This window comes from Euwallacea fornicatus, chromosome 34, assembly GCF_040115645.1.
Source record: "Euwallacea fornicatus isolate EFF26 chromosome 34, ASM4011564v1, whole genome shotgun sequence".
Taxonomy (NCBI): Eukaryota; Metazoa; Arthropoda; class Insecta; order Coleoptera; family Curculionidae; genus Euwallacea; species Euwallacea fornicatus.
Genome location: NC_089574.1, coordinates 1,642,386 through 1,655,600, shown reverse-complemented (window position 1 = coordinate 1,655,600; position 13,215 = coordinate 1,642,386). Strand labels below are relative to the sequence as shown.

The window sequence follows — 13,215 nt, the reverse complement described above, 5'->3', positions numbered from 1 at the left end:
TCATTTACTAATAATGACGTATGTTTATTATCCTTTACGAGTTTATACATGTTTTCAGTATTCGACTACTTACAAAGAGCAATTATGGTTAAATGATCTTGAAGGATGATGGATAAATGCGGCATTCACAGAGTTGTCGCATCTTTTAAGTCGCAGCTACCCGAACTTAACTCATACTTGACAGAATTTTGGAAGCTAAACTTAAAAATCTATCCATTACAATGGTACTTTCTCTAGGTATGCACTGGCTCGCAAAAGTCTTGGTACCCGTCCATCAAATACACATTATTGCTTATATCTCTCCGCAAACACAATTTTAAGTACATTTTATTTATTAATGTATACACTACTCCTACGTTAAACAATAGGACTAATTCAAGATGTAAGTATCACCACGTGCAAAAAAGGAATGAAGTGTTTTGTCAGCGGGCAAATAAATCCTCGCAGAAGCTTCGGTACGAGTCGATGCACGTTTATTTTTATTATTTCTATTTCGGTATTGTAAAAAAAAAAGTTTACTAAATATATTGTTAACAGATTATTATCAGATAATATTTCTTCGAGTTTAACTAAAAATTGCACGAAGTGAATTAAGTGATAGAAAACGAAAAATCGCAATAAATTACCGAAATTGGACGCGTATTGAAAAGAAAATCTACAATTCAGAAAAATATCAATCAACGTAAGACGAGAGGAGGAGTTCAAAATAAAGTATGCACAGGCAGCCCACGGAAGTTAACACAAGAAGAAGATTTATGTTCGTGCAATTCAAAAAATCGCTGCGGAATTGCAGCAACTAAATGGAAAGATGGTGCATTAAGGTACAATTCGTCGAGTGATACATCGGGGCGGTTTCAAAAGTTGTACTCCTCGCAAGAAGCCATTTGTTAAGAAGCAGAACAGATTGAAGCGGTTGTAAAATTTGCTCAAGAATATAAAAATTCATCTCCTAACTTCTGGGATAAAGTCATTTGGTCTGATGAAAGTCGATTTAACGTTTTTCGATCTGATGGGTGCATAAAAGTGCGGCGAAAATCAAAAACAGGATTACATTCGAGCGACACTGTTAAAACAGTAAAACATAGAGGTGGAAATATGCTTCGGGGTTGCACGCTGGCAGCTGGAGTGGGTAATCTTCAAATATTAAATGGAACCGTGGATTAAGAAGTCTACCTTAACGTCCTAAAGAAAAATTTAATAGAAAGTGTCCGAAAGTTAGGGCTTGCTAGGGATTTTCACCTCCAGAAAGAGAACGGCCGCAAACATAAAGCGTACAATGTGCGTTAATGGCTAATACATAATACCCCGCATTTGTCGGAAACGCCCCCTCAAAGTTCAAACTTAAACCCCATTGAACATTAATGAAGTATTTTAGAGTCTAAAATTCGTCAGCACCCCCTATTCAAAGCAAAAACGAGTTATTTTGGAAGAGTGGCCCAAGATAACCGTCGATATTACAAAATTATTTATTTATTTATGCTAAATAGACTGCTAGAAGTTTAATTTTATTCTGTTGTATGCACCAAAACTTTGGCGAGGTTTCATTTTATCTCTTGACAAAATATTTTATTTCTTTTGTACATGACGATAATTATATCTTTAATTAGTTATACTATTCAATATAGGAAACGTGTATGAATTAATAAATAATGTGTACTCAAAAATTGTGCTTGTTGGTAAAAAGATATAAACAATACTATACATTTGATAGGCGGATACCTTGACTTTTGCAAGCCAGTTTACGTATTATCTCAAAGTGTGTAGCTTCATTTAAACGACAAAAATAAAATTGGCACACAAATTTTTACTATAGCTTTCAAACTTTAGTAAAATCTCTAACATTTATTAAAGAGTGAAACCAGGAAACTTGGCATTTAGCGGATCTTGGATATCCAGGAGCAGATACATGGGTCCAGAAATGCCTTCAAACAACGACATCGGCCGGTCAGGGGAGTACTCCTCTTTTTGTTTCGTGTAATCCATGCAATATTCGGCAAATCTTATTGCACGATATAGATACTTGGGTTCCTAAATATGAACTTAATTAAGAGAATTCAAAATTATGTGCAGGGTTTTCAATCTATATTGCTGTAGCTAACACAGCGTCTTCCCATCTAAGTAATTTTCATTTTTTAAACGACATTTAGCAAAAGTTGCATCATTCTAATTACTGCGTGGAACATAACTCACTTTAGTAGTCTGAAACATTTCTAAAAAGCAGTAAGCATTTCCTGCTACACCGTGGCACAGACTGTACCCCTTCCTGAGAATTCCCCTAAACCAAATCACATCTGCGCACTTTTCCGCTAAATATAGGTAATGTTTATCTCCAAACGTCTGTAAAAAAAACGTTAATTTTGGAAAAAAAGGTTAATTTTAAGTTAAAATTTTATTTCAAAATCAAAAATGTCTAACAGTCCTTAAGCGTACTAACAGTTTCGTTAATGATCTATATTAACAATACCACGAGTTGTATGAACTCTTTTATACAAGTTGCATGTTAAGTAGGAGTTTTCCTTTCAACAGGATGTAAACCTCAAGAAACTAAGTGCAATCTCCATATAACGTTTTCGTTTTGATATTTCGAAAACAACCAAAATATCCCTTTTGAACGTTTTAATAAATACCAAACCTTTAATTTTTACTTATTCCGGAACTGGCTGCAAAAAAAATGTTCGAGTTCATCGCCATTGGTTTTTCATTTACACAAATGGTCGCTCACCTTATTTACGACTCTACACATGCTGTTTTTTTGGTGACTATTGCTAAATATATGAAGAAATCCTTCATATACCAACAGTACATCAACTAATTCGTTCTTAAAGTGATTATAGGCCATTCTCAATTCAATAGCATTAATGTTTATCAAGATAACACTTAGAACCAAGCTCCACGACCGATTTTGAACGTCAAGGCTAAACTGCATAAAAACAATAAATATTAAACGTTGTTAACGTTTTTACAATAACCGATAATTTTTTGTGGGATATTTATCTTTCTTTACGTTGACTTTAATATTCTATACAGGGATGGATTTAGACTCTACACAGAAATGCAATAAAACTCATAAGTTTGTTATTCGATTATTTTTGCGACTTCGAAAATGTGTTGTTAAATATTTTACATAATTTTTTGAAGTCTATGTCGTGTTAAGGGGAAAGCCCTTACTTAGGGTGCCTCTTGTATTGGCTAAATTTCATTATTTCTTATTATTTATGTATTAAAATTTGCATTCATGCGCATACATGATGGCTACATTTGTACGTTTTTAATGGACAACTCATTAAATACTGAAAGGTCTAAAAAACAAAAAGGCGTTCCCAGGATATTCTTTTATGAGAGCCATCAATAGAATTGTTGCATCGTCTCACGTTTTAGTAGAATTATTTTTTCAGTTATAACACAAAAGCCATAGATGGCAATCACTTCAGTAGAAAGGTTTTTTTTTCTCTTTAAAATCACCTAATAAATAGAGCATCGTTTGGGCTACAAGTAATATTGCATCGTATCACCTATTTGGTCCTGTAGGACCCATCCCTCACCCATTATTAATTTCCTCAAAAACACGAGATTGCTAACCCCTAACAAGGAATAATTACTTACCCGATATGCTTCACAGTACATGTACAAAAATCCTGGCGCTCCATGACACCATTGCACGTATTTGTCTTGCCTTCCTGGGCCCAATGATGATGGAAAGTTCCCAGTTGGGAACCTGAACGAAATGGATCCTATATTTCCCACTTTTTAAACTAATTACAAAGCGGAAAACCATTAAAATTGTTTCTCATACAGGCAAAAAGAGGTGGAGAGAGAAACATTGTAAATCCGCGTGGTTTATCGCTATGCAGGTATATTATTGTGCAGGGTAAAAACTTTGCACCCAGCTTATTTTGAACTACGATCCAAATATTGGAAATTGGACACTTCGATTTTGTTTTAGAGAAAGACACATTTTAGCATTAAATTCAGATTCGCCAAAACAATTCTCTTCGCAGAGCTGCATTTAACCTTGGAATATCAAATGGCACTATAGGTCCAGTAATGACTAACATAAAAGAGTTTTTAATTCCGATTGATATTTGTTTTTCTAATTTATATTACACGTTGCTGAAAAGAACATTTAACTTATGTTTAAAAATAAAAAACATTGTTCAATATATTGATAAACGCTGTTAAGACTTGCGAGGGAAATTAGACGACATTCATCAATGCTGCGCCACGTGAGTTCTTCCAGATATTGCGGGTGAGTGGCATAAATTTTCGACTCCAAATGCCCGCTCAAAAAAAAAAATCTAGGAGAGGTGTCCCTTCAACTGATATAGATGATCACCCAAAAGATCCGCGGCGGTCTATCTATTGATTTAAAAAATTGTTGTCAAGAATCTAACAAACGGGAAGTATGGGGGTGGAATTGCCCTATCTTGTCAAATGCATTTTTGCGAAGAAGGTTATTTTGGCGTGTTTCCGTTTAACGCTAAAAGGTGTTTTCTTGAAAACGAAATAGGAACGTCGCGGAACTTTCTAATATTTTGATTGTGGTTCACAATAAGTTGGGTGCAAAGTTTTCAATGGTACACCTTGTATAAATACAATAGTTCTAAAGGGATATGGGAATTTTTAACAAAGAAATTGTTGCTACCTTAATGTGGATATGAAGGCAATTGTTGGTTTAATAATAGTTGTCAATTCCTCCTCGGTAAGGTATTTTCTTGCTTGTAATAGCAGGTAAATGATACCTGATATGCCATGTGCAGCTCCCAGATATTTTGAATCATGCCATTCATACATTAAAGGGCAATCTTTTTCGATTTTCAATCGTTTGGCCAGTTTTTCACCAACGCATAATATATCCGTAATAATCTGAAGACATATGAAATATACATATTTTCGGAAAATCTACCAGGAAAAAGCAGAAAATAGATACACCCTGTTACTTTTTTGCTATTTCATACAAATGTTTCAATTCATATATACAACTGTATCGTATAAATTTTTTTCAGATAATTTTGAATGTTATTTAGATTTAGATTTGACCAGAACTGACTTTAACATTTGATTTTGAAATACGACAACCTATATTTTAGAAATTCAAAAATGCTCAAAAATGCGGAATGTACCATTAAAACAAAGTTATAGGGTGTACTCATTTTCTGGTATTACCCAGTATTTGTTCTGTATACCTACACTTCGTATAGTAGTGTCACTGAAGGCAGGCGGTGAAACATGTTTGTTAACATAAAGAAGAGCATATAAAAATCCAGATCTACCATACAAGTATTCATTTGGCAAATCAGAACTTATATTGTTAACCACTTTTACAAATGCCATCAATCTACATACATAAATGAAATGAATATAATTTACATTAGATATGTACTGAAGTTACTTCAAAAAAACTTTAATGTCTCCCAGAAACCTACTTACTTTCTGGTACAAAAATCAAATATTTTTCGATCTTCTAGTTTATAAGATATTACAGTAGCAATGGCTAACGGTCCTGCGTCGCCACATAAAAACGTTATTCGTCGGTTTTTTAACTGCTCCAATTGCAGGTAATTTTTCCTGATATTCTAAAATTAACCAGAAACATTTGAAGAGAAAATGCAGGGTGTATTTAAGATAACATCCGGGTTCTTCAATACTTTGGGAATCTATCTGAGTTCTACACCAAATAAGTTTGAATAGAATAGTTCAACTACTTTTCTTGCTCTAGATTTCCTAAATTAAAAATACAGTTTTTTTATTTTCCTGTGTTTTTCCCGCAAAAGAGAATATCACATAAATAAATAGAAAATGTACATTAGCTTTTAATGTATACGCCAAATTCTAAGAAAACTCTACATCTCAATAAATTTAAATGTCCTGTACTTATTAGACAATTCAAATGGGATCAAATTAAATTTACCCTTTATGGGAAAATCGTGCATACAAAAGAAGACGACAAAATCTTTCTAAATTAACCAAGGAATTCAGATTTTTAGGAAGGAAAAGTCAGTGACATACTACAAAACACTTTGGAAATATGAAAGGAGGTATGAACCTAAGAAAATTAACATCCTGTAGATTTTGAAAATCAGTTGGCATATCTAGCCATCTAGACCCTGAAACCTAGCTCTATTCCAAATTTTAACTAAGGATTTAATAAACTTTAGAAGTTAAAAAGAAAAAAAATTACAATTGGCTCCCTTTATCTGTTTGAATCATTTACAGACCTATACTTGTTTGAACCTTTATTCATAAAATGACCTGAGTTTGACCTTGAGGCCTGGCAAAGGAATTTCCAAACACCCTGTATATACATAATTGATTAATATTTGAGGGTGAAACATACTTACTCTTAAATTATGAACATCATCAGGTGATTTTCTTAGAAATAAAAGCCCAATGCCAGCAGTTCCAGTATATACTGAATAATCAGTCGACCTCCAATTTTTTAATTCCTCTAACGTAAATTCCCACTTTGCTGCTAATTTGGCAGTAATATTGCTAGTAACCTTTATCTGACACAAAATAATTGAATCAGGCCAAAACTTTACAAAGTAACTTTTCTTACTGTATGATTCTCGATATGTGGCTCAGCAGCCCCTTGTGAATAATCATCATATTGGTTTTTAAAATGATATTTTGCATGGTGTTGCGACTGCATAGTTGGGAAATTTAAGATCGTTTGGAATTAGGTGGAATCAGTAATTATTCTGACTGGAGTATTTGAGGGTTTTGACTTTGCCAGTGCCTAGACACAGAGAAACGCCGGAAATGAAGGAGTTTTGTTTATTAGCTTAACGCTGTATTAAATTCTAATTAAATATAATAATGAGCATAAAATTTCTTTCGTTTAATATGTTGTTATTGTTTGGTGTCTTTTTTACTATTTTCGAATTTCAGTTCTCAAATTTGGAATTATCTGATAACCTTTTTTGCCAGCAACGAAACTAAAATGGCAACACCGCAATTGACAAATAATTTGTATCCAGATGAAAATTTGTTACTGCCCTGCTTTTGTGCCGCATTTTGTGTAGTTAAGAGTATTCGTATTGGGACCGCAAAGAATAATATAAGTTTTTCAGTGATTTTTTTCTAGATTAAAAAAAAAAAAGGTATATATTATTTTTATTCTATTTTGACCAATGAAATTCGGTATTACTTGATGTCTGCATTGAACAGTTATACATATTTCATAAAATTTAATATTATTACAAACAGAACATTATTTTAATACGGAAATTTCAAAAGCAAGATCAAACTTCGTGTGTCATAATTCGGCGATGCCGTATATTCAATTTTATTACGTTCTCACTCGTAATGGCGACCAAATCAAGTTAAAAGAAAGACAAATGTCAACATACAGCTGTCACCCCTTAAAAAGTTACTGTACGTTGACGCCAAAGATATAAAGTTATTTATAATGTTTAAATTATTAATCTTTATAATTGGAAAAGTATCTAAATATTTACAATAATTAACAGGATTTGTAATTTCGTGTTAATAATAGTTGTTCAAATGACCTAAAATTCTTAAATTTATGTAATTTCTCTTCAGTTCAATAACCTAAAAGTACTGAATAAATACTAATTAAACTAAAAACAATATCATTGTTTCGATTAAATGGAATTGGATATATTTTAATGGGCGAAAATAATTGCCAATTTAAATGGCATTTAAAATAGACCTATGTATTCATTTATGCTTTTACTTATATTCGATAACTGCCTCCTCAAGCTAGAATAGAAAGTGAAATAATATTTTGTAGAAAGGAGAAATTGGCAAATTCCCACCAAATTCTACCAAGCCAATAATAAGTACACCTTCCCCCCTCTTTCACTCATTAGCTGCCAATGAACCATTCAAGGAAATGAAGTAAGATTTAATTAATATATAATTCCAAATAAGTGGTCAAAGTTTAAGTTTTCATTATTCAGATTAGTTTTATGTGTGTTCCTACACACATTGTAGGTCCCTTATTGTTAATGCTTAGTCATTCCTTTAAGGAGATCTAATTGAACCATTTGAATTTCGCCTTCCACAATTTAAAAGATGGCCCCAAATTACAGCAAGTTTTTAACGAGGAATAATGCTATCGCTACCTCAGGAGCTGTTATACTCGCATGGATTATTTTGTTTCGAAGACAACAGGCAAAATTTAAAATTGAAAGGTATGTAACATATGTATGTGCTCAATATGTATTATGGATATTTTGCTGCAATTCACTAATTTTACCCAAAACTTCCCAATAAATAGGTCCAAAAATATATAGGATATATGTATATAAAGGGATTTCCAAAAGATAAATTTGGAAAAGGTTACTCCTCATTGACTAATTTTCAACTAGTTGGATTGGCCTACATCCATTAGAAATCAATTTAATTGATTGAAAATCATCTGATAAGGACTAGTCTGATCCAGATTTGTTGTTTCGAACCTCTTAGATGCATCTGAAACCCCTCTTGTATATATCTACTCCTTTCTGGACCTATTGGTACTTGGGGGTTGAAGATAAAACAATAAATCCCATTTGAACTGGCTGGTTTTGGGTTAAAAAATCAATTATGTTATTGTAAAATCTGTTTTTCTTAAACTTCAATGATAAATGAAATGCTCCACAATTACATTGAAAATGGACAAAGGGAAATCCTTCGCTTTCAGAAAGAAAATTAAAAAAGAGGAAGAAGAAGATGTAAAATACCTAATAAGTGAAAACACTGAAGCAAAAGTTAAAGTGCAAGTTAATAAAAAGCTGCTAATCGAACTGTGCCAGTTGTTCAAGATCACTGTTCCAGGATGGACCACTCCAGAATCTGGGATGTTTTTCTTAATTGCTGTAAGCCTTGTAGCAAGATCAATGTGTGACTTATGGATGATCAATCAGGGAACGAACATTGAAAGGTAAACATCACATATTATTTTATAACAAAAAAATGGGCTATGATTTGATACAATGCTGCTATTCAGTCTGTGAAAAAGTAACAGATTCAAGATTTGAACTTGAAAATACCTAGTTGAATAATTCTGAAGATTTTGAATTAAAAAAATATTTATCTAGTCCTTAAGAAGTCTTAAACAAATTCATTAGAATTGGTGAGTGACCTTTCTAATACTGGGAATTCATGCGTTTTCGGGGGACTTGTGGGAATATATTTTTTTTTCGATTAGGTCCTGGAGAGTGTTAAGAGCTTCCAAAATATATTTAATTTAGAAGCAACATCCATAAAATTGATCACTCATTTCATTTAAATTTGAAAAATTTTGGGGATACTTGTGACTTCACGGACGTTTCTGGATATTCTTTGATGCTTTTGCACCTATCTTCGTAATAAAATAATTAATTGTATTCTTTCCTCATATTTTGCAAACAAATCACTATTTTCGCTTATTCTGTTTAGATGGTTAATTGAATCCTATTTTTTTCTAGTGCAATTGTTTCGATGGATAAAAATCTCTTCTATAAACGACTCATCAGATTTTGCATGACCCTCCCTCTAATCGCCATGGTAAATAATGTTTTAAAGTACTCCATTGGCGACTTAAAAATAAGACTGCGCACAAACCTGACCAAGAGACTCTACGAGGACTATTTGAAAAATTTCACTTACTACCGAATATCAAACCTTGACAATAGAATCGCCAACCCGGATCAATTACTCACCACGGATATTGATAAATTTTGTGAAGCCATCACGGATTTATATTGCAACACTGCGAAACCGATGCTGGATATTGGGATTTATGTATATAAACTTTCTACAACAATGGGGGGTAGTACCCCCGGGCTTATGTTGTCATATTTATTTGTCTCGGGGGTGCTTTTGACACATCTCCGGAAACCTACTGCAAAATTAACCGCTGGAGAGCAAAAGCTTGAAGGAGAGTTTCGGCATGTTAATTCTCGCCTAATTACTCATTCCGAAGAAATAGCATTTTATAATGGGAATCGTAGGGAGAAAGCCACACTTCTTGCTAGTTACAAAAAACTTCAAACCCATTTAAGAAAGTTCTTGAGGTTCAGGGTTATTATGGGGATAATTGACAATCTAGTTGCGAGATATTTCGCCAGTATTGTGGGTTTTTTGGCGGTTTCAATGCCATTTTTATCTGGGAAAATTGCAAAAGAAAGCCACGGTGAAAGGTCACGACTTTACTACACTTACGGGAGAATGTTAGTGAAACTTGCAGAAGCGATCGGTAGATTGGTGCTTGCAGGCCGCGATTTGACGCGTTTGGCCGGATTCACCTCTAGAGTAACGCAGCTGCGTACAGTCATAAACGAGCTCAATGAAGGGAAATATGTCAGGACTATGGTCGCAGGCTCCGAAAACTTGAAACCAAATGGAGGCAAATTGGTATTTCAAAATAACATAATTAAATTCGACAAAGTCCCCTTAGTGACCCCCAACGGAGACGTCCTAGTTCCAGAATTAACCTTCGAAATTAAATCTGGAATGAATGTTTTGGTTTGCGGGCCTAATGGCTCTGGAAAATCGTCCTTATTCCGCATTCTCGGGGAATTGTGGCCATTATTTGGAGGGGAAGTCACTAAACCTCCACGTGGTAAACTTTTTTACATTCCACAACGACCGTATATGACTCTAGGGTCTCTTAGAGATCAGTTGACATACCCGCATAGCAGCGCCGAAGCGACCCGTAGAGGAACTCGCGATGAGCAACTTGTAGAACATTTAAGCAGAGTGCAACTTGGTTATTTATTAGATAGAGAAGGAGGTTTAGATACGATCGCTGATTGGTTAGACGTTCTGTCTGGTGGGGAAAAGCAGAGAATTGCGATGGCCCGCTTGTTCTATCATAAACCGCAGTTTGCTATTCTCGATGAATGTACTAGTGCTGTATCCGTAGACGTTGAGGGCAGCATGTACAAGTATTGCAGGGATGTTGGAATCACATTATTGACAGTATCGCATAGAAAATCGCTTTGGCAGCATCACGAGTACGTTTTACATCTGGATGGACGGGGAAGTTACACGTTCAAACCCATCGAGAATGAGACAGAGCAATTTGGCTCTTAGTTGTTTTGTTAACTTTTTTTAAATAATTATATCATAACTATATGAATGGTGATTATAGGTAAATTTCGAATTTTACTAGGTGTGGTTGTTCTGGCTAGTGATTACTAATTCTTAGTTTTGTTGTTAAAATCCCTCGATGGTCGTATTCAGCGATGTGCAGCGCTGTAGTGCTTTATGTAGTGGTTGCATTTCGTTGTAGCAGTGGCTTCAAGCGATAAAATGTATTAATCTGGAAAACCAAAATTTGTATGTTAAATTTTCGCAAGATTAGGGTAACAACAGTTTGTCAATTTGTTAGGTAAAAAGCAGTCGCCGAATTCAAACTTTAAATGCTGCAGCGCACAACCACAACAAATTCCCTAAACCCGCTCACCCTGTTAAAAGATCCGTCTGGTTTTAAGTGCACTTCTTCATTTTTCAATTATTTATATTCTCATATATTTTAATTCACATATAGTGCATGTAAGGCTAGCTGGGTCAATTTGAAGAAAAGGACGCATAGAGATATTTTTCACTTTCACATCCTATGATGCGAAATGACACATGAAAACAATTTATTTTTATGCCTCATAAACTAAATCTACGTAAACTAATCTTGGACGTATTGTATTCCATATCAAGCTCACACGAGCAAATCTTTTCAAATAATGAAACTTTGCATCTAATTTAACGTACATGGGTAATATACGCGATAATATAAGGGATATTAGATGGTAAAGAGCTGGTAAAAATTGCTTTGAAACATTTTTTTACTGGATGCATGTTGTAGCTAAGTTTGGAATTATATTCGACTTTGGCTTTGACACTCTTCATCAGTAAATACATAATCGAATTAGGTTACAATATACAAGTTAATTGCGAATCTTTGCTCAGTCCTCTTAACGAGAAACTTTTGTTAATACACTCTTTGTTACCACTAAATTATGGTCAAATGGATTTCATAAACATTTGACAACTAAGTATTTCTTGTTGATGTAGCTCAGTTGGACATATTACGAATAACCGAAACTTTTGCCCATACATCATCTGACCTAGAAAATAAGTTTTTTAAAATATTAAATGAAACTGATGTGAAACTACCTAAGTATATCTGCCTTTAGCCTTATAGCCTAGATATCTAAGTGGATTAAACGTAACAAAATGTGTTTGATCACATTTTTAAAATGTTCAAATGTTTTTTATGGATTTAGAAGGGTATGCGTAGCGTATTGTAAGCAAATAATAGTTGCTTCTATGTAGGAAATATTTTTGTTAATCGAAAAGAATTGAATTGCTGTTGCCTGTTATATAACAAGCCTATTATAACATTATTTAATTCTTAGCATGAAGTATTTCGGGAAAAATCTCCCTGAGTTATAACTAATAAAGAATAAATCAAAAAATCAATTGTTACTGTTAAAAGTTGTATCTAAGAAGTAGTGGAATTAAGAAATTTGGTATAATTGAGCTTCAAAGAGGATAGCACATATTTTTTTAAAAATTATATACAAATAAATACTGTGAAAAAGAACCAGTGAAAATCTCAGAACGTCAAATTAATGAAAAATGCCAAAATTGAATAAATAATGTGAAGTAAAATCTAGCAAAAGAAAGAAAATTATGTTTTTTTTAGCATTTGTACAACCTTGACGTTGGGGTTTCCATTTATCGTAAATCTATACTTGATGCGAGTTATCTCTCCTCAAACATTTAACCTAATTTACCTTTCTGCCTTTTTACATTTCGTGGGAATAGCGCTACAGGCACACGTAAGGATTGTTGATGGAGTGGAATCGAATTCGTTTGATAGATCCTTTAAAAACACATAATTATCGTCGATGTTTTAGTCATTTGACTTTTTGCTGTGAAATGTGGAATGGTAAAACCAAACGAATTTGTCTGCCAATAACTCCATAGCCAAAACCATAATGTATCCTTAACGAAAACTTAATGCGAAATCGCGACATTGAAAATCGAGGAAAATCCACAACAATTTTATAAAAATTATCTTCTATGCCAATCTAGGGAGTTAAAATTTTTCATGTGTGCAGCGACTTTATCTTTGTTGATCCTCCACCGGTCGCGGCGTTACCTAAATATCTAACAACGTATTGTAAATTAAGTACTTTTTTCGAAATTGGAAATATCTCTTCCGGTTTTGAGAATGCCTCATAGGTTTCATCATGCAACATCCCTGTGTCTAAACGCAGAGAA

The 13,215-nt window shown here is 33.7% G+C and overlaps 2 protein-coding genes across 5 annotated transcripts; one reads left to right on the top strand and one right to left on the bottom strand.

The window, feature by feature from the left end:
- Window positions 1–3: 3 nt before the first annotated feature.
- Window positions 4–6,851, bottom strand: LOC136348676 (glutathione S-transferase LANCL1). The gene is made up of 8 exons (XM_066299705.1): window positions 6,557–6,851; window positions 6,339–6,503; window positions 5,428–5,573; window positions 5,188–5,335; window positions 4,643–4,863; window positions 3,604–3,715; window positions 2,191–2,337; window positions 4–2,028 (listed from the first exon to the last, which is right to left on the bottom strand). The coding sequence occupies exons 1-8, from the start codon at window positions 6,647–6,649 to the stop codon at window positions 1,846–1,848; spliced, it is 1,215 nt and encodes a 404-aa protein (XP_066155802.1). The 5' UTR covers window positions 6,650–6,851; the 3' UTR covers window positions 4–1,845.
- Window positions 6,852–7,385: 534 nt separating this feature from the next.
- Window positions 7,386–12,619, top strand: Pmp70 (ATP binding cassette subfamily D member Pmp70). 4 transcript variants are annotated; one of them, XM_066299698.1, is made up of 5 exons: window positions 7,388–7,527; window positions 7,754–7,860; window positions 7,992–8,156; window positions 8,648–8,887; window positions 9,414–12,619. In XM_066299698.1, exons 3-5 carry the CDS (start codon window positions 8,038–8,040, stop codon window positions 11,020–11,022), a joined length of 1,968 nt encoding a protein of 655 aa, XP_066155795.1. In that variant the 5' UTR covers window positions 7,388–7,527; window positions 7,754–7,860; window positions 7,992–8,037; the 3' UTR covers window positions 11,023–12,619. The 4 variants fall into 4 exon arrangements, with proteins under 4 accessions (XP_066155794.1, XP_066155795.1, XP_066155796.1 ...); XM_066299697.1 differs by having other exon boundaries at window positions 7,386–7,860; XM_066299699.1 differs by lacking the exons at window positions 7,388–7,527; window positions 7,754–7,860 and having other exon boundaries at window positions 7,888–8,156.
- The last annotated feature ends 596 nt before the right edge of the window (window positions 12,620–13,215 follow it).